Genomic DNA, 25388 nt, shown 5'->3' with positions numbered 1-25388 from the left:
GGATGATTCATACTGACCTTTGACCCTGACACCAGCAGTTGACATTTGTGGTTTTGAGTGATATCTTTCACCACCATGGATTGCCATGAAATTTGGGTCAAACCGTAGACTGCAATACAGACATTTGTGTCCCTGTCGGGATCAATTGCAACCACTTTGGTGATCCATTAACTTTTCCTTCTGTGCCATTATCAGGTTAAAAAGTTGTTCAATAATTTGGTTTATGACCAAATACCTCAAAACTAAAGACATTCCCATCAGACTTTACTGTTTATATGCTAAAATATTAGCATGCTAACATGTAAGATAGTGAACATGGTAAACGTACCTGCTAAACACAAGATATGTTAGCATCTATGCCAGTTTCACAAAGCTGCTAGCATTGATGTATTTAGTCATGTTAAGAGGTGGGGGGTAGACAGTCACAGACCTTTACATAATAATAGAAAAAGCTTAGATGAGTTTGCAAACATTAAGCTGGTCACCACCTAGTCATATCACTAAAGGCTGTAGCAGTGAAACCCCTGAGTGTGCTGAATTGAGCAAAGGTGCATTTTATTGCTCATAGCTTTGGCTCTTCATATCTAAAAGGAAGAATTAATTTATTTTTCTTTCAAAAGTTATGTAGTATTGCTTGAAATTAAAAAAAAGAAAAACTCTTTAGGACGCTAGCTCTGGTTCCATGATAAATGTAGTCAAAGACCAGGCTGATGAAGACAAGCAGCATCATATTCAGTCATACAGTAAGAAATTTTTACCATCACTACACACAACAAGCAGTGGTAAACTGACCCACCTTTGGGACATCATTACCCAGTAGTGCGTGCAACTGCAGTGATGATGTGTTGTTTATAAGAGTTTCTATTTTCCATTTAACCAGTGCTAAAGTCATAATGTGGGGATTTCCTTATCAGAGCTGAGCACACTGACGCCAGTGAGCAACCAGCAGTGGCCCATAGCGCCTAGCCGACGATGTTGACAGTAATCCCACACCTCATGACGCAAACTTTTTACAGTTGTGCAGATACTCATATTTGCCTATTAACAGACGTTTCACTGAAGGTTCGAAGTACAAGACATAACCTGATACAGATAACTCACACTTAAGTTACACTTTAATGATAATCTTCACCACTGACAGGAAGACCCAACTGAGACATTACCACCTAATCCCTACAGTTTACTAAATAGGTGCGGTTTGAATGATAACAGCCACACTCATGGGAGAGATCACATACCCCTTCAATTCCCAGAGGATTAGTTTAATCACACATTCACATCTTTATTGCAGTGACAGTCTGTGAGAAGCCCAGCCGAGTTTCTGACCTGATTTATACAACCAGGGTCCAAAGGCTGCACATAAATTCATTACAACACACTGTTTGACTCTGGAATCTACAGCAAGGTCATTCATAAAAACTATTGTTTGACATCAATATGTGAATGACTTCCAATGATATAAAATAGTCTCTAAGTCTTAGCTGAACATGACTGGAATTGATTGGATTGATAGGACTGTGTTGCATCGAATAGACCAACATGGCCAAGAAGACTCCTCCTCGATGACGAGACTGATGTGCACCCCCTGCGTGACTGATCACTTTGTCTTACTCCTCCTTTCTCAGTCAGTACAAAGTCAAAGTACCATAAAAACAATCTGTCAGTGGTAGGAGAAGTGTGCTTCGTCAGTGTGTTTCTTCCTTGTTCATATTGAAACAGATTAAAGGAGGAGTTCAAGACAAGCTCCATGGTAAACTGACAGAGTGAGGAATTAATGAAGATCATTGATAAAAGGATTGTTGGGTAAGTGTCTTAATTGTTTGTTTTTTTGTGTGTGTGTATACATTACATTACATGTCGTGTTAATTTATTAGCTATGTAAACCTTGACTAGTGGAACTGAACACAACAGTAGGCTGTGTTAAATGTTTTTCATTAGGGTGAGCAGATATCTGTTCTGTCTCAACTTTACCCTTAAAGCCAGAAAAAAACATAAAAAGTTGCTTTTGATGCTGATGAGCTCAAAGTGTAGCTGAACATAATTTAATGTAGTCACTCACTTTTTCCATTTCTTAACTGTCTTCTTCTTGAAAAATGTATCTCATCATGTGGGTTTCTTTTTTTAGGGAAGAGGAAAGCTGCAAATTTGGTGATGCTGAGAAAGGTAAGGCTGAAAATTAGTCCCTCGGTACTGACTGTGGAATTATGAGTATGGATTTTATTGAGCAAACTATTGATTGTTAGAAAGCACTTTATCATTCACTTGTTCCCGGATGTAGTGTCACAATTCCCTGCAATCATTATAGAAGGAAATACAGTAAACTGATAAAGGTAATCCCATCCCGTAAATTGTGTTTTCTGAAGGATGTTAAAATAAAAAATTATGTCATTAGGAATATTAACATTTTTATTGTGCTCTCTGTTTACAGGGAGAGTGGGTGTGGGTGGACTCAGGCATCGGGGTGCCCATTGGAGCCAGGGTCAAAGTAACGCCATCTGGTCAGCGGTTTCTGGTCGACGATGAGGGAAAGGTAAACACCCTTTTCTGGAATGAAGAGTTCAGCCTTGAAAACATCTAAAATATGTGTAGTTTTATTTCTCACACCAATAGTTTTATTTCCTTCTTGGACGTGTCCCAGGAGCAGAGTCTGTCCTCGGAGCAGGAAGCCTCTCTCAAGATCATGCACCCTACATCAGTGGAGGGGGTGGATGACATGATCAAACTGGGAGACATGACAGAGGCCGGCCTCCTCCGAAACCTGCTGCTCCGACACAAACAAGGAAAAATCTACGTAAGGCACATGTGTAACATACAAACTATTGTAGTCCTATTGGCCACTGGGGTGAATTAATTTAACTTGTGTCGGTCTCAAATGTCTCAAATTAAGTTTAATCTTTGTAAAGTGTTTTTGCATAGAAAAAAAAGGGAACTGATCTCATGTTGTTGGAACATTTTTAAAGGGTTGTTTCATTTTCAAAAATAACATATTCTCCCCCCTTACCCCAAATGGTGTTTAGACATGCAGATAGTTTTGGTTTTATTTATCTGTTCCTGAGATTTCTGCCTCCAACCCAATACAACAGAATTCACAATATTTCCCCACAATTCAATTTGTGGGGAAATACTGAAAAAGTATTTGAAAAACTCAACCGCAACATGTCTTTTGAGAATCATTGGTGCACTTCTGGATAGTCAATAGATCTCACTGTTAAACCCTTTTTATTTTATTTACCTTCTGTAGAAGATAGCTCCCATTGAAAACAGCTCACAGTGTGTTTTCAGTGTGGTTTATTTCAAATAACCAGAACATTAGTTAGACTAAAAAAAAATCTTAACTAAAACTCCAGCTGAATTTCTGGAAAAAGCTAGAAAGTGGCCCTTGAGTTAAGATTATTTTTTTTTTGTGAGAAAAAGCATGTGCTTAAAGGTCAAGAATGAACTTTCACACTCAATTTTAAATAGTTTTTGGAGCAACATGTTGCTGTTGAATTTGTCAAATGTGTTAGTTTTCAACGCTTTGAGCAGCACAAACAAAAATTCCATTCACCACCATGGTGTTGTGGTGGCGGTGCAAATCTCAGAGGCTGAGCTGTCAAACACCTGGATAAATAAAAACTAAATTAACTGCATGGCTAGATATCACTAATAGTAAGTGGGATTTTTTTTCTTTTTCTTTTTGTGATTTGAGTGAACTGACCCTTTACAAACAATACCCTTAAAAAACTCCACGTTAGATTAAATAACATAAGGTGGAAATTATTTTAACGAGAAAGTCATAAATGTTTAATGATTCTTGTAGACCTACACAGGCTCAGTGTTGGTGGCAGTGAACCCATACCAGGATTTTCCCCTATATTCAGGCGACCAGGTGAGTCTGTTCACAGTTTAGCACTTTCAGCAGACTTGAAGCTGAATCTGTTTATCAAAGATTAAAATGATTTGTTTCATGTGTTTATCCTGTTGTCCTTCAGGTGAAGTTGTATCATGGTCGAAAGCTTGGGGAACTCCCTCCACACATCTTTGCCATAGCTGAATCCTGCCACTCTAACATGACGCGCAACCTCAGGAACCAGTGCTGCATCATCAGGTCATAATGAATAACTCACCATAAAAATAAAGAAATTATGTTGGGTATTATAGTTCCATCACTCATTCATTTATTTCTTTATCTCTCAGTGGGGAGTCAGGAGCGGGGAAGACGGAGAGCACCAAGCTGATCTTGCAGTACTTAGCAGCAGTCAGTGGTGAGCTCTCTGAACAGCGGATCGAACAGCAGATCCTGGAGTCTAACCCAATACTAGAAGGTACTATAAACGTCCCAGGACATGTGCTCACACTCAGAAACAAGCCTACATAACACACAGGCTGTGAATAAACTGTCTTACTTTGTACCACAGTTAAAAAGGTTAGATTCCAGTGCCTTTTGAGACACACATACACAGAATAAGTGGTTGAAAGTTAAAAAAAAAAAAAAAAAAACATCAGTGACAAGTGTTCAAATGTTCCTGTTCTGTCCCATACAGCTTTTGGAAACGCTAAAACAATCCGCAATGACAATTCCAGTCGCTTTGGGAAATATTTGGAGATCTTCTTCAATAAGGACGGAGTGATTGAAGGTGCTCGGGTGGAGCAGTACCTTCTGGAGAAGTCTCGTGTCTGCCATCAGGTGAGGCAGCTCTTACCAAACACACCTACACCTTCTTATCTCCCCACAGGGCAGGGCTGCACTGCTGACCTAGGAAAGCACAGTCCACTATCTATCTCACAGCTTTAGTAAACACCATCTCTGTTAATATGGACAAAGCAAACATTCATGTTACCTCTCTATCAATCACTGTAGATTTAAAAATACAGAAGCTGTGTGAAACATTCTAGTTAATTCAACTGTATTTATTTCCAACCACTTGACAGAAGTCATCATTTTAATACCTTGCAAAAATGTTGAGTTGAGTTTAGCTTTGTGTAACGCTAATAGTGTCATTTCTTGCTCCACAACCCCAGGCCCCAGAGGAGAGAAACTACCACATGTTTTACTGCATGCTGGCAGGAATTACAGCAGAGGAGAAGAAAACTCTGAGCCTCAAAGATGCCAAAGAATACAAGTTCCTCACCAAGGTATTAAACTAACTATCTGCAGCCCATTCAGAAAGCTAAGTTACATAGTAATGTATGAGACACTAAATTCATTAGAGAGACACAGATGCTGTTGTGTTAAGGTACATTACAACAAATATAACAAGATGAGAATTGTCACATTAGCTAAAATACATTACATATTGTCTATCTATAGTAAGTGATATAAACCTTTCTTCTCTTGTGTTGTAGGGTGACTGTATCAAGTGTGAAGTCAGGGACGATGCCAAAGACTACAACCGTATTCGTTCTGCTATGAAAATCCTGACCTTCTCAGAAAGCCATTGTCAGGAAATCTTCAAGCTGCTGGCAGCCATATTACACCTGGGAAACATCTGCTTCGAGGGTGAGTGTTTGCAGTCTAAGAATATCTACAGTATAGTTTATATAAATTTGTTTAAATTTGCATACAAATTTTAGGTCTTTCGTGTTCATTTTAGTTAATTTTATGATCCTGAAGAGTGTCACAACAAAAAGTGTTGATAAAACAGAAGCAGCATACATTTGACATGATAATACAACTATACTCTAATGTATGCTACAATATGATTCAAGCAAATAAACACACAGGTAGGAGGTAAGCACACATTATAAAATATATCTGATGTAACTGTGGGTGGAAGAAGTACTAAGATCCTTTACTTAAGTAAAAGTAGAAGTACCACAATGTAAAAATACTACATTACAAGTAGAAGCCCTGCATTCAAGATGTTACAAAAGTAAGTATTAGCAATAAAATGTGCTTAAAGATAAATTAACTTGTTATTTACACAAATACAATATGACAAATGTTATTCGGACAGTTTCATATTATTGGATTATTGTTTTTGTTCATTGCATCTGGGTGAGGTGGAACTAATTTGATGCATTGTATTTTACAAGCTGATCATAGTTTTTATATAAAATACCTTCATCTCTAAAGTAACCAGTAACTACAACTGTTGAATAAAGCAGCAAAAACTACAATATGTCCCTATGAAAAGTATAAAATAGCGTCACATGGAAATCCTAAAGTAAAGTACAAATACCTCAAAACTTTACTTTAGTAAATGTACTTGGTTACATTCCATCACTAGATACATACACATAGTTTCACAGGATTGTTTTTTGTCCCAGTATGAACAGTTGTTATTGTTGTTATTACATCTGATCCTGTGTTCCCATCAGCCAACACACAAAATAACTTGGACACCAGTGATGTCAGCAAGTCAGAAAACTTCAGCATCGCAGCGTCACTACTGGAGGTGGGTACTGTGAGAGCTGACATAAGACCAAATCCTTTAGGCCTCTAATTGTGTTGTGAAAAGCAGATTGATTGAACATGCGACATGAAGAGATCGTCATTCCTCAGCATGAGATGATGTTGATAAAAGTTTTTGTGTGTGTCCTCCTTCCGCAGGTACAGAAGTCCTCTCTAGCAAACAGTTTGACCCATCGTTCCTTCATGACCAACAGAGAGTTGGTGACCAAACACCTCAGCTCCGAACAGGCAGCTGACTGTAGAGACGCCCTCGTCAAGGTAATGAGACAGAGTCAGTAACGGTAAATCAGTATGTTGTGTGTTCCCTCATTGGATCTTGACTCAGGATGAAAGAAACATTACCCTTTAAATGTTGTAAGCGTCCAAATCCAACTGTGTGTCAACCTTTAATCATTTCTAAAAAGAAAAATTAAGTGCTGCACTTTTTTGGCAACATGTATACAATTAGGGAGCCCGTGTCCAGGGATTTGAATCATGCAGTCACATCTTCTTCTTGTGTCTTGTGTTCTAAAGACCTAATTTAACAGTAATGTGTGTCTCATCTCTCAGGCGATCTACAACAAGCTGTTCATATGGATCGTTCAAAAAATCAACCACGTCACCTATAAGAAGCTGAACAAGAACCCCAAATCCACCTTCCTGTCCATCGGTCTGCTCGACATATTTGGCTTTGAGAACTTCCAAACAAACAGGTCAGGAGATTTCTGTGTACATCCTTCATGATGTAAGTATATCACCACTCCCACAACTGAACAAGCGTCACCCCCTCATTTTACAGTTTTGAGCAGCTGTGCATAAACTTTGCCAACGAGAAGCTGCAGCAGTTCTTCGTGGGCCACATCTTCAAGCTGGAGCAGGAGGAATATCTGAAAGAGGACATCTTGTGGAATAACCTCAAATTTAATGACAACCAGAATGTCCTGGACCTTCTGGCGGGGAAACCCTGTAACCTGCTGGCTCTGATTGATGAGGAGAGCCAATTCCCAAAGGTGGTGATCTACTGTGGGACATTCTTACTTGATGCGTTTACTGTCATTGTGGCTTGTTTTTAACTCAAATTATCGTTTTGGTGCATGAAAGGGCACGGACTCCACTTTGCTGAGCAAGATGAATCAGCAACACAGCGGAAACAAGACCTACATCGCCTCAAAGAGTGAACATGAAACAGACTTTGGGATTCACCACTTTGCAGGCGTGGTTCACTACGACTCCACAGGTACGCAAACAAATTGCAGTAACAACTAAAGATTAAATGTTTTGCTGTGAGGTGCTCAGTGGTTTTATTCTTTCTGTGAAGGGTTCCTGGAGAAGAACAAAGACGCTGTCAGTTCTGACCTAATCAAGATGGTTGAAATGTCCACCAATAAGTTGCTTCGTCAGATATTTGAGTCTGAGTTTTCAACAAATGGAGTGAAGTTGACTAACAAGAAGATCGTCATTACACCCAAGAGCTCTCTACGGGTATGAAAGTATAACCCGATCTCTAATCAAGCTGCACACTGCAATAAATACACCTTTAACATGTAATTTAGTTTCATATTCATACATATTTTATTTCTTTACTTGTTTCCAAGACAGCAAATATTTCACTTTTTTCCAGAAAATAAGATTTTAAGTTTGCAACTTGCTTTGATGGACATTTATTTGCGCTGCATATTGAGATACAGTACAAGTGTATTGATAATGACACTGGTGTCAGAGTCGCCACTGTGCTGCTGACTTGGCATCATGAATTTAGTCTTCTCTCTGTCATCTATGCAGGCCCAGACTGAAAAACGGAAACAAGTGCCGACGCTGAGCGGTCAGTTCCGTCAGTCTCTGGACTCCCTCATGAAGACTCTGTCCTTCAGCCAGCCCTACTTTATCCGCTGCTTCAAACCCAACAATGACAAGCGGAGTGAGGTGAATAACACAAGTGCAACAGGAATCCACAATCACTGCAGCACAGACACATTGTTTTCTTTGTGTAGCACGTTTAAGCATATACTTACTTTAAACAGATGAGATAAGGGTTGAGGTGAAGATAAACTCCATGCAAACGCGCCAGTTGTGCTTGTTTTTCTCAAAATTATGACATTTCCCGTAAACCCTGTAGTTTCCTAACATAATGAAGCATGCTTGTTTTTTTTCCAATAATGAGGCATTTGTTTCTTTTTTAAAGATTTCATCAACCGATGTGTGATAAAAAGTCTGCATTTATGCCCTTCTACCATCTGCCCTGGCTCTGAATAAACAATGACCTCTTCCTGTTTTGTGCCATAAAGCAATTAAGCAAATTTCCTGGAAAATTTGACCTGCTAACACACACACACGGAAAGCTTTGGTTACCATTTTAATCTGTGTAGTTTATCTTCCCTCACAATTTCCATCTGCTCTGCTGTAGGTGTTTGACAGAGAGCTGTGTATGCGTCAGCTGAAATACTCTGGCATGATGGACACCATCCGTATCCGGAATCTGGGATATCCCATTCGCCACACCTTTGAGGAATTCTTGATGCGCTACAGGGTGCTCCTGAGGACGACTGTCTGTGACCCCAAAACTGTTAGTTACTGTTGATGATGATACTTTACATCTTCACTGTTAATTTCATAAAATCATTTGTCATATTTGTAAAACCTAAAATGTAAATGTCACTCAAGAGGATGTTGCTATGATGGACAGATGGGTGGATTATTTCTTTTTGTCTTTCCCGTGGAGGAATTTGGGCTGTCAGTTTTTTTTTGCTTTTATTTCAGCACTTACCAAAAAAATGCTCTATTGTTTCTCCAGGCGAAAACTGTTGCGTGTTGTGAAGCCATCTGCAATTTAGTGATTGAAGGAGAGGACAAGTGGAAAATAGGCAAGACCAAGATTTTCCTGAAGGTGCAGAAAACTCATAATTCAAACCATGTTGTACCACAGCTTTTCTCAATTGTTTTGACACAAGATGTAATGACACAGAAGACCATCACTGCAGGTTAACATTAACCAGTAATAATTACAGTAGCACTGGTGAAATAGTATCAGTATTATACACTAGATCAACATCATTCTGAAGGATTTATGTGCTGTTCAGTTATTATGCTGCTGTTTTTTATGCATTTGGTTCCTTTTTATGAGACTTAAGGTGATTTAATCTTGAAACATTATGGCATCTGATTGAAATGACTTCCTGGACAAATCAAGAGACAGAAAATGTGTCTTTTTCACTCTATTTCAGGATGCCCATGATGCTCTCCTGGAACGACTGAGGGAACAAGAACTCAGCAGGGTAGCTCTTGTGATCCAGAGGGTCATGATGGGATACAAAGACAGGTACAGCTACAGAAGAGTGAAAGGGATATCACACAGAGATTACAAACTCAGAATTAAGTGAGGGGTCATGTGTATGATACATCATCTTTGTTTACATTAACTCAACCTGTAATAACAGGTATATGTGTTCCTATACTGTAGCTACAGATAAGATAGTGTTATTTTATTGGCATAGGTGCTGTGAGATCATGTAGGATGTTAGAAAAAGACATAAATAGGTTGGTGTTTACCAAGTGGCTGAGGGACTATGTTTATTTTTTCTTGCTTTTCTTCTTTTTGTAGAAAGTCTTTTGTGCAGAAGCGGAGGGCAGCTGTGGTGTTGCAGAAGCGCTGGAGAGCTTACAGGGAGGAGAAAGTGCAAAGAAAGGTCTGATGCTCAAGAATGGTTTTGTGTAGAGCTTGAAGCTGATATAATGCTCTCACCTTGACACATGTTGCACAAAGAAGACTCATCTCAGGTCCAATGACCTTGTCCTTTGTTTCCACTCACACTCCAACTAGATCCGTGGTGGCTTTGAACGGCTGGTGTCTAAGATCCGTAGTCGGAGGCTCCGGTTACAGTACCTAAGACAGCGAGCAGCAGCTCTCACCATACAGACCCAGGCATGTACTTAGATATTGTGGTTTAACATATAATATGGCATACAAAGTCCTATCTATGAAGTGCAGTAAATGTATAATGCAATATGTAACAATTGTGTATTTATATACTTTGATATATTAGAATATATCAGTATTTTTTAAATTTACTTTACATTTATTGAAGTGATTTTTGAATGCAGATGTTTTAAGAAATCAAAACATGCATTTGTTACTTTAAAATTTCACATTTTGTGTTTTGTGTTTCAAATGCTTTTTAAATTTATTACAATAATTTAACACAATTTTCTTGTCTGAAATGCAAATTTATTTTATTAGTATTTTTATATTTTAAATGTATTTTAAATTACATTTTTTTCTGCATGTCATTACAGATAAGTGAAAACCATAAAATCAACTTTTTGTTAAGTAAATATAATAAGTGTTGATTAACTATAGGTAAGAGGCTACAAGGCGAGGAAGGACTGGAAGCAAAAGAGAGAGGCAGTCATACTGCTGCAGGCTTACACCAGAGGATTCCTGGCCAGAAGATTAACTGACAGGATAAAGAGCGATGTGAGTGCTGAAAGTCTTGAAACTGGAAACTTACACAGAGTTGCATAATGAATATAAACATTGTTTCATCCTCTTTCCTTAAACTCAAAGGAGCAAATGGCCCTGGACCTTAAGCAGCAACTGGAAGATGTTATTGCCCAGTCAGAGCAAGCTATCAAGGAGTCTGAGTCAATCAGTGAACAGGACATGGGGGATAACGCGTTTGGTCTCCGGTCTATAACTGCTGTGGAAATGGTGGAACAAAAAAAAGCCTCAGAATCAGATGAATCTGAGGTAAGTGAATAAATCTGTCATTTGGTGACATTTAACTTTAGACTTTTCGTTTTGTAATCTACCAAAATGACATCAATAAATCTCTTGCATTTTATCATATACAATTAATTTACCAGCTGGAAATCTTAATAAAAATTTATTTTGACTGTCAAGATGGGGCAGAACATGCCAGAGTCGATGGAGGAAATCTCTGGCGAGACCTCAGAGCCGGAGTCAGAAATCAACCTCCTAGCCCCGTCCCCATCCCCACCCCCGTCCCCGTCCCCGTCCCCGCCCCCATCCCCGTCCCTGTCTCCATCCCCAGACCCAGACCCAGCCCCAGCCCTAGCCCTGGCTCTGGCCAGGGCCCGGGCTCCAGCCCCAGCCCCAGGCCCAGCCTCAGCCCTGACTCCGGCCCGGGCCAGGGCCCGGGCTCCAGCCCCACCCCCAGGCCCAGCCCCAGGCCCAGCCCAAGCCCTAGGCTCAGACTCAGCCCTGACCTCAACCGCAACAACCCCAACCCCATCACTGGACGAGGATGATGATGAGTTTGATGACGGCAGTGACGAGTGTTCGTTCTATAGGTTCAGTATCTTTCACTTCCAGAGCAACACTAGCCACACGCACATCAACCAGAGACTCAAGCTGTCTCTTCTGCCCCATGACGATGAGGGGGACGCACTGGTGAGTGGGAGGACGTTCATACTGTCGCCCCTGAGGATTTCTGTGTTTTGCCAAAGCTCATGAGCAGTTTCTCCTCTCATTCTCATCCAGGCGTGTCTAACCATCTGGTGGATTATACTGCGCTTCATGGAGGACATACCAGAACCAAAATCTGTGGACTCAGTATCTCAAGCATCCAGCACCATCTCCCGCCAGGTGCCTCATAGGTACGGCAGGAGGCTGAGCAACCTGGTGGGACTCGACCAGGTAACACTATTACATTATACAATATGTGAGTAAGAATGACGGCACATTTTCTGCCACTCATAGTTCATGACTGGTTGTATTTAACCCTCAGAAAAGGCTTAAATACATATTTTTCCACTATATTCACATAAAAGCATCAAAATAATAAGTTTATCCTACAGAATTTTAATACAGACAAAGTGGAAAAGCCTCTGGAACAACATCTGAACCATAGGACACAAAACCTCCTCACAGGAAATAATGATAATCAAACATGTTTATTCATACTTAGGTAGAAACCATTCAGAGTACTGTAAAAGCGTTATAATGATTTTAATTAGCATTATAATCATTTGTACATCTTCTTTTTATTTTCTGCTACTGTATAATATGGAAGATCAACTTGAATGTCAAACATCAGTCATTAGTCTTACATCTTATTATAATGTATTCTCTCAATAGAAAATACTGAGGAAGAAGAAGAAGGACGGAAACAGAAGAGCTTCTACTATTCCTGAGGAGGTAAGACAAAATGTTGCTTTGATGTTCCTCATGAGCTCATGATTTGTATGTTGATTCATTATGTGTCTTGTTTGCTAAGTGTCTTTAATGTTTTCATCTCAACCAGCCAGAGGACCTAACAGAGGACCAGGACGTTTTGATCGGAGAGGGTCCGACACTGGACCGGCCACTTTCAGCCCTGGAAAAACTGCACATTATCGTTGGATATGCTCTATCAAGACGAGGGATAAGGTGAAAATGAGATAGCTTTTCACATTATAATGAATACAAAGATATAATGTCCACATACAGTGGAGAAACATTGTATCAAGCATGCATTTGTTTTAGAGAAATATGTGTTTTAGCTTAGACTTACTTGAACTAGAAAAACACTGGTGAAAGTTTAAATTGCACATATACACATAAAATAATGCTGTTATTTTGATGGCAGCCTTAAAATAATGATCAAATAAAATATTATATCAGTGTTTGTCTTCTTCTTTTTTAAAGTCCTTCATTCATATCTAAACTCCTCTCAATCTAAGTGTTTGGTTCTTCTAATACTGTATCTGTCTTGTTAACATTGTCTCTTACTGTTTTTGCCTTTCTCTGTCTGTGTAGGGATGAGATTTACTGTCAGATCTGCAAGCAGCTGGTGAATAATAAGAGCAGAAAAAGCGTCATGCTAGGCTGGACCCTTCTCTCCCTCTGTCTTGGGATCTTCCCCCCAACAGACTTCTTGATGAAGGTTGGTTGGTGGCAAGTTATTTAGTACAAGAATCATGTAATCAAAAAACTAGTTCCTGTTTGTTGCATGTTGAAGACGTCTTTTTTCAGGGGTAGCCATCTGCTGGTAACTCTTCAGACTGTCTCTGTCACTGTCAAGGGTTTTATCAGAAGTATCATTAAGGGATGATAAACACAGTTACTTCTGCTAGTACTTCATGGTGGCCATGTATTGATATAATCATGGTAGAAAAATAAGATAAGATCAAAAACACTGGATAAACCCTCATAAAATGTACATAAACGTTGGATAAGAGTCCAATTGAAACCAACCTCAGATTACAGAATACAAGCTGAAAAAAAAGCGAAACCTGGGAAAGATGGAAACCTTTACACTGTACATACTTATCGTCTTCTGTAAACTGAAATTTATGTACAATTTATACAACACCCAAATGTTTTGCATCTACTTAAAAATATACTTTACTCTGTTATACTTTTGAGTATTTTTATTTTTTAAAAATATATATACGAAATTCTGTATATAAAGAGGAAATATGTCCCTTACTTGAAATGTTAAACTTTATTATATTCAATTTTTTTTAAGGAGGAAAAAAAATGTTTTATTTTCCGCTCAAAATCCCCAGATGTATGCCACTTCAGTTTGTGCCAGTTATAGATGGCTGCATGAAGGCACTCAGAGAAAACTCTGCTGTCATGTTCTCTGTTCATTTTGGTATCTTGAAATATATAAATAGATAATTCTACTCTGCTCCACAGTATTTGGAGGCCTTCGTCCGCAGAGGCCCTAGTGGCTATGGAGAATATTGCACTGAACGCCTGCGTCGTATCATAGCTAATGGAGAGAGAAATGAGCTGCCCTGTTGGATTGAGATGCAGGTAAAATTCCATTTTTGTGTTGTTTTTTACTGTGATATTTTACATCTGTAACTTCTCTGCTTGGCATTGATAGTCAGTTCTTGTCCAGGTTTATTATATAGGTTCTGTGATCATTACAAATCTGTTTTGCAACTGTTGTGACAAATGAGGAACATCTCACATCATTCAGCTATGAAAATGATTTGAGTGCTTTCCTGATTTTAATTGTCTTATCTCTCGCTTCCCCACTGACAGGCTGCCAAGACAAAGGAGCCCATAGACGTGTCTATGACTCTGATGGATGACCAGACTATTAGTCTGCCCCTGGACTCTGCCTCCACCTCTGCTGAAGTCTGCCAAGCTGTGGCTGACAAGATTAATCTTCAAGATACATATGGATTCTCCCTCTACATCAGCCTCTTCGATAAGGTCGGTTTATCTTCCATTGATAACGTAGATTGACTTTCCAAATGTTACAAGTTTAAGTATAATATTAGCTTATATCACCCTTCCTTCCGAATAATGTTGTCATAATAATGTTGAATGTTGTTTAATCACTGCTTCGACTCCAGATGTGGTCTCTGGGCAGCTGTGGGAAGCATGTGTTGGATGCGGTGTCTCAGTGCGAGCAGGAGATGAGGAGACAGGGCAAGGATGAGAAGAACACCCCATGGAAGCTCTCCATCCGCAAGGAAATGTTCACACCCTGGCATGACTGCTCAGTGGACCCAATCAGCACAGATCTAATCTACAGGCAGGTCATCAAGGGCATCAAGTTGGGAGAGTACACCAGTGAAAAGGTGAGGCTCTGTAATGAAACAGTATGGTTTACTTATAAGTTCACCACATACTCATCATAACTTAATTTCATAGAAAACATTGGTCTAGTGTTCAGATGGAATTTCCCTTCAAAAACTGGTGTTTCTTACTGTTTTATCAACTTTTTATATGATGAAGTGGCAGCACTTTAAAAGGCCTATCATAACTCAAGAGACTTTATTGCCATTTACACAGGCACAAGGTACATGCACCTTGGACTGATGACACACTAAGAACAAAAATTATATGTGTCCAATTCTGCCTGTTAGCTTCCTGATTAAGGCCAATAATGAGTTTTGCCAGCATTTCGAAACCTATAGTCAATATTTTTATATTAACAATAGAACAAATGACTATGTGTAATGTGAAAGGTGTTGCTTCTATTGACATACCCACCGTGAATTATCACCCGACTGCAGTTCCCCTCAGCTCTGCAGAGCATTTTAGCATCTTTCAGCTCATTGTTTTGGTTTTACAGCCCACAACAGAACTGTTTTGGTTCAGTCTCACTACTCTAAACAACGTAATTTCCAGCTGCAGCTGTTTTCGATGAAAAAGCTTTAAAAGCCGATTATACACGACCTGACCGGCACCAAACGGAAGACAGACACAGTTAGTGACTGGGTAGTGAACATAGTGGAGCATTTAGCAACTTTGAATATTGAACTTACATGACTCCAAATGAATGCTAATGTTGCTCCCTATCCACTGGACGAAGATAAATAAGCAACTGTTTGCTAATATGGTGATATGTGAGTGTTGTGTGTACAGCTTGTTTCCACTGCCCTCAAGTGGCCAAAGAAATCACTTCATGCAGGTTTAAAGACAAAACCAAGCCTAGAGTATATTGTCTTTGTGCTTAGCTCAAAACATAGTGAAAAGGGTCTCAGTCTTGTTCTGGACTTGTTACAACCTTTATATGTTACATACACACTGTTTCTTAGGTTAAACTATTATTAGACAGCAACAATACATACCAGCTCTACTTAGAACCTTAAGGAGACCAGAGTTGAGAGCACCTACTTCCTTGTTGTAGACATCAATGTTCCTCATGCAGCATGTTAGATCATATCAGTGTATCCAAAAACAACAAAAACCAATTTATGTATCCAATAAAAATGTATTGCATCTTCTCAGGAGGATGACTATGTCCAGCTGGCAGCAAAGCACTATTACATCAAGTTTGGCTCTGCATACAACAAAGAGAACGTCCAGAAGGTGGTTGAGGAGTGCATCGCCACGCCACTAATTGAGAAAAAATCTATGGGAAAATGGATCCAACTCATCAGCTCAGCGCACTTACAGGTATAGTGCCATACTGTCAAACAAAGGGACAAAAGGAGCTAATGTCTTTTATGAGCATGGCTGGAGACTGATATCTTTTGTCTGCCTATGTATGCCTTTCAATCTTGGTCCTGGGGCACGCCTTCCCTGCATGTTTTAGATGTTTCCCTGCTCCAACACACCCGATGAATGGGTCGTTATCCGGCTTCTGTAGAGCTTGATGATGAGCTGATCAATTGAATCAGGTGTGTTAGAAGAGGGAAACATCTAAAACATGTAGGGCAGAGGTGCCCCAGGACCGGGATTGAAAAAAACTGATGTACAGTATGCAAAATGATATAGTCTCTTACAAATTTGTTAAATTCCAGTGTATTTGATTGTGTATATTTATTTATTTATGCTGAGTTTTATTTCTGTGTCATATGAGCACATGTAAAAACACTGAGGTGAGTCACATCAGGATAATTCTTGCTTGCTGATCATCCAGGGTCCTTACATCAATGGGACAACGAGCAAAGAGAGTGTAAAAGGAGAAATAGTCGACATCACCAGAGAGAAATGGCCCCTCGACTTCTCCAGGTTTTATGAGGTTACAATGCTATCAGGTCAGTCAGCACACAGCATATTTCTACAGTATTTTACAAGGCAATATACGTTTTCCTCAATACCCAGGGTCTTAAAATGCTTTGGATTTATGGTTGTTATGTTTTTTCCAACACTGGAAATGCAGTTAATAAAATATGTATGCAGTGCCAAATGATATTCAAAGAAAAAAAAAATACTAGAAACCATGTACAACCCTACTTTTGAAACATTTGTATTCCCATATTTCTCCACAGGACCTCCTTTGCCCAAAAACAGGTTTGTTGCGGCTGTAAACACGACTGGCATCTTCTTCATGGAAGGAAGAGACAGGAGACTCCTTGAGCTTCCTTACGTAGAGGTAAAGGAAGTCCACAGCGTGAGGTATGGATAACTTCTTAATCTTTTAATGTATTCTTTTGCAAATCTCTTTGTAATTGTTTCGAAAATTATCATACAAATAAAACTCTGACTTTTATAACCCATCTAGTGACTCCACTGCCCATTCTGTGAGTTTGGCCACAGTCCGAGGAGATTTTGTCCTGAAGTGTGATGAAGCTGTTCATATGGCTGCACTTATAGAGAAAAACCTTGATGGGCTGAGAGAGCGCTCAGTGTTTGCGCTGGTGCAGCAGGACACCAATAAACCAGGTAGGAGTCTACAGCACCTACAGTGCAGTACAACAGATTCACACAAAATCAATGTAGTGCATATAATTATATATGCGCAAACAGGAAAATAACTACATATACCAAAAAACACACATGTCTCTGTCACTCCTCCTAAAGATGACCCCATGTTCGTGGTTTGTAAGCGAGGGGACCTGTTGCTGGTAGAGAAAGATGAGGAATGTTCCCCTGATGAGAGCTGGCTCAAAGTAACTAACCAGCGGACCAGTGGCAGCGGTGCTGTCTATAAGGACACAGTGCAGTTTCTGCCAACTCTCACCAGGCCCAATGACGAAACGCTGGTATGGTTACCTTTACATGTCACACTTTACTCAAGAAGGTAAAATGTATGACAAAAGATGTGGGAGACAGGATGTAGTAAGATTGTGTGTATAACAGCTGCAAAATGAATTAAATAATCAGTATATCAGAGAGGCATTAGAATAAAGTGGAATTTTCAGTATATACTGCAAATGAGTACATGAGCAGCTAAAAGAAATATTGTATAGTGAGGTTTCAGCTCTAAGCTGCATTGATTTATCATTGATTTATTGAACAGGACAGTGTGCAGTATTAAGCATAAATGATGCACTGCACCAGAGTTAGCTTGAAGCTAATTTGCATCTGTAGTCCATTACAATCAAAACATACAACAGCACAACAACAAACAGTACAAAGCAAAAAAAAAAACCCACAAAGAACACACCATACAAAATACAAAGCTATACACAACAGCACATCACATACACCCACAATGTCAATTAAAAATTAAAAATGTAAACTAGGCTCAGTGGTCACACAGCTGATTCGTCTTCAGTTGATTTTTTAATTTGGCCTTGAATGTATTGATACAGTTCTTCATATCATCAGGTAGGGCATTCCACTGAGTAGTAGCTTTCACACAGAGAATGCTGACTGCCCAAATGCAGTGTGACGAAATGGTTCAGTACAATCTTGTTTTGAGGATATTCTGGAGGATCTAATAGAACTTACTGAGCGAGTGTACACAAAGTCACATAGTGGAGGAGGGGCCAAACCATTTAAAATTTTATAAACTAGGCACAAATTTGAGAATAATCTAAAATTGTCAAAGATCAGTAAATTGTATGTCTCCAGTGCCCTACAGTGATGGAAATGCATTGGCTTTTTGTCCAGAGTTTTTAGAGTTTGTTTGTATAAGGACTAAAGGTTTTATGGCTGTTTCTCCAGCCTGCCCCCAACATGTAATGCAATAAGACATGTGGGAAAGAATCATAGCATGCATAAATATCTTGGCTGCGTCCAAAGAGAGACAGAATGAGAATGATGGCTCCCTCTTGTGGTGTAACTGATAAACTGCTTCTACCCAATCAGGATCTGCTCAGTGTGGGTCAAAAGAAACCTGCCGCACATAACGCCCCACAGAGAGACGAAACAGTGGCTCCAGTCTCTTTAAAAGAGTTTGCACTTGAGAACTTCAGGTAAATATCTGTGTTCTTTAATATTGAATATTCATCTTACAATAGGTTTGAGTCTAGATTTGGTTGGTAGTGCGATGCTGAGTATGTTTAAATGACATTACCCAACACTCTTTAACATGCTGTGCAATCTACATTCACACACATTTTTAATTATATGAATACTAGCTTGTTTTAAATATTGCAAAAAGCAGAAACAAAACTCAAGAAGCAAGCAGGACTATTTCACAGATCTGCTCACACTGTGTTTCCTCCCTGTCTCAGGCCTCCAGGTAAAGAAGTGGGTAAGCTCGGTGCATCCAAAGGGATCGGCAGGGAGAAGCTGTGGGCTTGTTCCAGAGAACCTATCAAACAGCCGCTGATGAGGAGCCTGTTACGCAACTCTGACCTTAGCTCCATGGCCTGCAACGCCTTCACTGATATCCTTAAAGCCTTTGCTTCCCTGTTGCAAATGAGGACACATTTGAAGGGATTTTTTCCAATTTCACTAGTGCAACATGTAGATGAATTTAGAGAAAAGCGCTTTAAGTGAAAATATCAGAAAACAGCGTTATTTAAAACTCACAATATTGCTTATTCCACACAATGTCCGTAATCTGTAATTATACAAAAAAGAGTCTTTCTGTCTGAAACACATAAAGGTACCCTGTGTGACCACAAGCTAGTTTTAATACCATCTGTGTGAGTCCTTAACCTTTGGTTGCTACCTATCATGAAGTACATGGGCGATTACCCCATCAAAAATGTTCGCAGTCCTATAGAGCTGACTGACCAGATCTTCGGTCCAGCCACCTTACATGAAGTTCTGCAGGATGAGATCTATTGCCAGATTATGAGACAGATGAGCAGCAACAGTAACAGGTATCTCCCTCACGTAGTGTTTGTGGGCTTGTGTGTAGTTTTCTGTTTTAAACTATTCAAGTGCCAACATCTCTAAAGCCCCCTTCCTCTTGCTCTCACTCACTCTCAGGTTGAGCATGGAGCGCGGGTGGCAGCTGCTGTGGCTGTGTTCAGGCTTGTTCCCGCCCAGTCCGAATTTGATGATACACGCTAAGCGTTTCCTGCAGTCACGGCCCAGAGACACGCTGTCTGCTGGCTGTCTGCAAAGGCTGCAGGATATGGTCAGGTGAGGCTGGAGATAGAAATAACAAATCACATGTAACAAGATAACAGTAGGGCTGGTCACTGGCAGTTGTAAGAACTTTGTAAACTCATGACTATTTATCAAAATACTGACAAAAAAATGCAAAAGGTATTTTTATCTTATATATATTTTACATCCTTATAGAGCTGCAACGAGTAGTCGATTTATCAATTAGTTGCCAATTCATTTAAATGAATTGCTAAGTATTTTGATCATTTTCTTTAGTCTTCTATGACAGTAAACTAAATAACAAGACAAGACATTTGACATTTTTCTGACATTTTATAGACAACAATTAATCAAGGAAATAATCGACAGATTAATCGATAATGAAAATATTTGGTAGTTGCAACACTACATCTTTACTATATGTAGGTACAATACCCAACTTGAAAACTAGTTGTCTATATTTAGGTAATAATGATGCTATTGAACTGACAGTAATTTGCAATGAAATGTATATGTGTTAGTGTTTACATTGTTGTTTTGTAACAGTGTGTGTCTCAGTATACACCATATAACTTGTTAATAATACTACTTAAAAACATGAGTCTGGCTTAATACTACTGTATGTCTGTGTGTGTATGTCAGCAATAAATTGATTTGAGTGCTTTGCACCTTCAGTAAGGAGCCCAGGAAGCTTCCTCCCCATCAGGCAGAAGTGGATGCCATCCAACAGAACAGCACTCAGATCTTCCATAAAATCCACCTCCCAAATGACTCGAATGATGTAAGACACAACACTTTCCCTCTAAACTCTGAGACGAGGCCTCCGTTAGTGTTCACACTCTCAGCACTGGTTTAACTCAGTCAATTCTGACAAAGATACTCACTAGCATTGCTTCTTGAAAATATTTTTTTCTGTAATTCACCTCTAGATCTGTGTGTTATGGGTTATTCTATTGTTATTGGTATCTATCCTTCATACAGTATATAAGAAGAAGAAAGACACTCAAGCATATTTTCCCCAATATTTTTTAACATGAAGTTCCAAAATAACTTCTACATTAAGTTTGATATATTATACAGTACTTTTGGATATCTTCTTGAGTGTCTGTACTTACTGTACTTGCTGTTGTGCAGATATACGAGGTGACATCGACAACCACAATTAAAGATCTGTGCTGCACTATTGCCTCCGAGCTCAGACTGAGCTCAGCCGATGGATACGGCCTCTACCTGAAAACGCCAAACAAGGTGGGGTTAGGTGATATTCACACAGTCTGTCACATTAGTCTGTAATTACTGGAATATCCAAGGACATGATAATGACAATTACTTTTTAAATATTTTTTGTTTGTAACCCTCAGGTCCAGAGTTTGGAGGATGAGAAATATTTCTTCGACAGTTTAAGGCAGACTTCCGACACTCCAAAGAAAGCAAAAAAAGTGAAAGATGGTAATGTATCATACTGACACTTACAGTTTTTATATTCCGCTGCTTCTCCATATTTATGATTGAAATTTTGCTTCCCAGTCAACGCAGCCAACATGAACTACCTGGTGATCATGAAGAGGAAGCTCTGGTTCAATGTGAGCCCGGGGAAAGACCTGGTTGCAGACCTGACCTTCCATTTCCCACAGGTATCTGATAAACAAACGCTTTATTCTGCTGGTGGTTTTTACTCACTTTCAACATGCTGAATCGTCATGATACAGGTCCTCTGTTTTGCTTCCATATAGGAGCTGCCTAGGTACCTGCGGGGATACCACAATTGCACCAAAGAGGACATGATCACCCTGGGTGGGCTGCTCTTCAGAGCTGAAGTGGATTCGGACAGGACACAGTTTGTCATGATCCCCAAGATGCTGAGGGATCTTGTTCCTGCTGACCAGATAAAAATCATGTCCTCTGAAGAGTGGAAGAAGGTAAAGGAAGAGTAAAAGGAGCCAACAATGAAAGAAGAGAAGCACAGACAGAAATTAATTACATTTCTCTCATCTATAAAGATAAAAAAGGATGTTTGGGAGCGGGGATCAGGACAAACCTAGCTTTCACATGATCACTGTCGACTTAGATATTTCTTTTATTTGATTTTCTTCTACTCGCAGAACATCATCTCCTCCTACAACAAGCAGAGTGGCATGACGGTGCAGGAGGCCAAAGTCGCCTTCCTGCAAGCCATCTCAAGCTGGCCAACCTTCGGCTGCTCCTTCTTTGAAGTTAAAGTAAGTTATCGGGGTGAAGTGAAAGCAAAGTCAGCAGTAAACAATTAAAGGAAAATGATCATTTGTATTTCCATTTGACTTTGCAGCAAACGTGTGAATCTAGCTACCCAACGATAGTTTTGATTATCATCAGCAAGCAAGGTGTCAGCTTAACAGACCCAAAGACAAAGGTATGTACAATAATTTGACTCATATTATAGATATTAATATGTTTTCTTTTTCTTATTAGTGTCAATATACATACAGTCTTCTCACGCAGTCATAGAGTTTTACTAATCAAGTCTGTGCCATTTCAACTCTGGTTATTATATTATTAGGCTATCCTGTCCAAATTTATATTTTTAACAAATTCTATTAAACTCTTTTTGTTCTTTATCACTAACAAACGATTACATTTGAACATATCTTAATCCTATGTGAACCTGTAGGAGGTGCTGGTCATGCACCCGTTCAGCCGCATCACAGACTACTGCAGCGAAGGCAACTTCTTCGAGATGACCATCGGCACCTTAATTAGGGGCTACACCTTCGTCTGTGAAACCTCACAGGTTAGTGGCTGGAATTTAAATACAGTTTTATTGCATTTACAGAAGAAGGCAATATCTTTTCATACATGTTTATTAACCCGCTTGAAGTGATGATTGTGAAATGAAACATTTTCTGACAAAAACATCTGTCATTGTTCAGGCTTTCACAATGGAGGACCTTCTTAGATCGTACGTCAGCATGTATGAGAGACAGAGGACGACCTTTCGACCAAGAAACCACATGTTCTCCTGAAGCTTCAAGGGAAAAAGGATAGGCTGAACTGCTGTAATTAATATCTCATGATCAATGTCTTTACATCAACATAGCTGTGTGCAAATGTATCCATAACACTAACCCTAACTCTGTTCACTACGTTCTCTTTATTCTTTCCATTTTCTTATTTTGCATTATTATAATTCATTAATTCCTGGGAGTTATTTTTTCCTTTATCTAACCGTAACAAGAAGGTTGCATATTGTCATGTTTCATCGTCTTAATCACAATGACATTAAACTTAAACATGTCCATCCGAGTCATTTATCTTGAGATATTTAACAGTGATTTATTATTCACAGGAGCTGACACATTTTACTATTGCCTAATTATTGTGTCATTAAGCTACATTAAGCCCTTGTTTTTGCCTTAATTTTGTTATATATTTTAATATACTGATTTTACTATAACTGATTTTTATTACACATTTCAAGTCTCATAGTTTTCATCTTGTAAAAAAAATCTAAATTGATCCCCTGATTTATAACATAAAACATGACTGTATTCCATTTAGCTGTGCCAGTTCCAGGCACTGGTGCAAGCTTGCTGGCTTACTGGGACACCAAAATGGAATGGAGATGTAATTAATGTGATTAGTTACACCTGTGCTTTGCCCGCTATGACAAGTCAAACTGTCTGCTGTGCAAAGGACTTTTAAAGGTGTGTTGATAGTGGATATGAAAATAGTAAAACATTAAGGATTACATATTCTTTGAGCCATGGGAAAATCTACAGGTAACATTTAATTAACTACTGTATATATCATACATATGTTTTGGTATGGTGCATTCCTGCAAGGGTGAGGTTCAATTTCCCAATTTTTATCCCAAATTTTTTGGGGTTGGGATATATATTTATTTAAAATCCAGAACTGCAGACTTTAGTGCTTCTTGGAAATGACAAAATCATTTTCTAACTACTGCAACATAAAGTTTAAAAGAGTGTAACAGAAAGCATTGTCTACTTTTTTTTGTTGAAAGTGTTACATCTCTAAAGCTTGATGTGTTGGAGTGGAGTGTTGATTTGTGATTTATTCTTACAAAAAAAATAAAACTGTGTGTTCAAGCAGTTGTGAAATGTACCTTGTGTAATTGTACAACTACTACTTCCTTAGCAGTGAATTTTTTTTTTCTCCAAACTTTTATTATGATTTGAATAACCATTATTGTTATAGGCCACAGTTGTGTGTCTTGTACACAAGCTGCAGGCAGTTTTCAAAATGTCAGCCAACACTCCCAGTTTTCCACCAGACATTTGACGCTCCTGGAATGTCCCGACTGCTGCTTGAATATCAGTCACCCGTCACCCCTTTCCTCATAACTCTACTCCAATTTCATACCTGAAATGACATCACAAACTCTGTATGTGAAAGTGCGTGTGGTGTGTAGTAGTGTAATGTAGTACTCTGCTTATACAACCCTCCTCATTGCCTGTCAAGACTATTGCTCTGTTACCATGGAAACCATGTGACCAAAAAATCAGGTTACCATGGGCAGGTGCATATGAGGTGCAGTGTGATCGTTTGTGCCTCAGTACGTTACCTGATGCAATCTGACTGCAAGGGAAACTGGGGTTTGACAGACAAAATACCCTTTTACAGTGTGCTTACTATTACTTTGAATGCCTCATCTGAACCCATCAGATTACATTAGAATTTACTTTTCAATTACTAGAGGTTCAATATCTTTTCTGTATCAGGAAAGACACACATTTGCTGACTCTCAGCTCACAGTCAATAAATGTATTGTCATCCGAAATAAATGTATTTCAATCAAAACAAATGGGAAAGGAATGTAAAAATAAGATGTAGGCCAAACAGTTGGATGTCAGAGAGTCTGTGTGAAGGCAAAGGCATTTTGATGCACTGCACCAAATTTGGAACAAAAGACCTTATAGCCCAGACCACATCACTATCCTCCCACCTGCACACCCCTCCCTGCAACTTGTATTTCAAGACTGAAAAACAGCATATCAAGACCACAGCCCTACCTAACACACAGACACCCCCCCTCAACCCCCCTACACACACACACACACACACTCACGCACTCACTGTCAAAACAACTAAACACATAGGCCTACTGTTCTACTACTGCACATGCATACTGTACACACACACACACACACACACACACACACACACACACACACATATATATATATATATATATATATATATATATATATATATGAAGAGAAAAGAAGAATTAGAAAGTGTGTGTGTGTGGGGGGGGGGGGGGGGTACGTATAAAAAAGTACATAAAAAGTATAAAAAACACAGAAAACATAAGTACACTTAATGTGTAGTATAATTAGCAGCAGGTGAAGTGTGTGTATTGATGTGTGTGTGATG

At 39.2% G+C, this 25388-nt stretch overlaps 1 protein-coding gene across 1 annotated transcript; it reads left to right on the top strand.

Moving 5' to 3' along the window:
* The first annotated feature begins 1515 nt into the window (after positions 1 to 1515).
* LOC137193790 (unconventional myosin-VIIb-like) lies at positions 1516 to 24100 on the top strand. The gene is made up of 50 exons (XM_067605160.1): positions 1516 to 1803; positions 2126 to 2163; positions 2429 to 2530; positions 2639 to 2791; positions 3800 to 3868; positions 3972 to 4087; positions 4177 to 4304; positions 4524 to 4666; positions 5002 to 5115; positions 5326 to 5479; positions 6301 to 6377; positions 6533 to 6652; positions 6944 to 7086; positions 7173 to 7383; positions 7475 to 7610; positions 7692 to 7855; positions 8156 to 8296; positions 8778 to 8936; positions 9165 to 9257; positions 9595 to 9689; positions 9972 to 10056; positions 10191 to 10292; positions 10728 to 10844; positions 10935 to 11117; positions 11271 to 11780; positions 11871 to 12026; positions 12468 to 12527; positions 12634 to 12758; positions 13128 to 13254; positions 14013 to 14132; positions 14367 to 14540; positions 14684 to 14911; positions 16068 to 16235; positions 16702 to 16819; positions 17054 to 17180; positions 17287 to 17447; positions 17586 to 17767; positions 18819 to 18925; positions 19187 to 19352; positions 19641 to 19783; positions 19893 to 20048; positions 20691 to 20796; positions 21150 to 21263; positions 21377 to 21464; positions 21543 to 21649; positions 21749 to 21934; positions 22118 to 22234; positions 22321 to 22404; positions 22663 to 22782; positions 22922 to 24100. The coding sequence occupies exons 2-50, from the start codon at positions 2152 to 2154 to the stop codon at positions 23012 to 23014; spliced, it is 6660 nt and encodes a 2219-aa protein (XP_067461261.1). The 5' UTR covers positions 1516 to 1803; positions 2126 to 2151; the 3' UTR covers positions 23015 to 24100.
* Positions 24101 to 25388: the final 1288 nt, after the last annotated feature.

This window comes from Thunnus thynnus, chromosome 12 (assembly GCF_963924715.1).
Source record: "Thunnus thynnus chromosome 12, fThuThy2.1, whole genome shotgun sequence".
NCBI classification, from domain to species: Eukaryota; Metazoa; Chordata; class Actinopteri; order Scombriformes; family Scombridae; genus Thunnus; species Thunnus thynnus.
The sequence above is the reverse complement of the archived record's forward strand: the minus strand, read 5'-3'. Positions and strand labels throughout refer to the sequence as shown.

Coding starts and splice junctions, on each gene's coding strand:
- LOC137193790 (XM_067605160.1), top strand. Junction 6,378..6,532: donor TCGCAGCGTCACTACTGGAG/GTGGGTACTGTG, acceptor CTCCTTCCGCAG/GTACAGAAGTCCTCTCTAGC. Junction 10,057..10,190: donor AGGAGAAAGTGCAAAGAAAG/GTCTGATGCTCA, acceptor CACTCCAACTAG/ATCCGTGGTGGCTTTGAACG.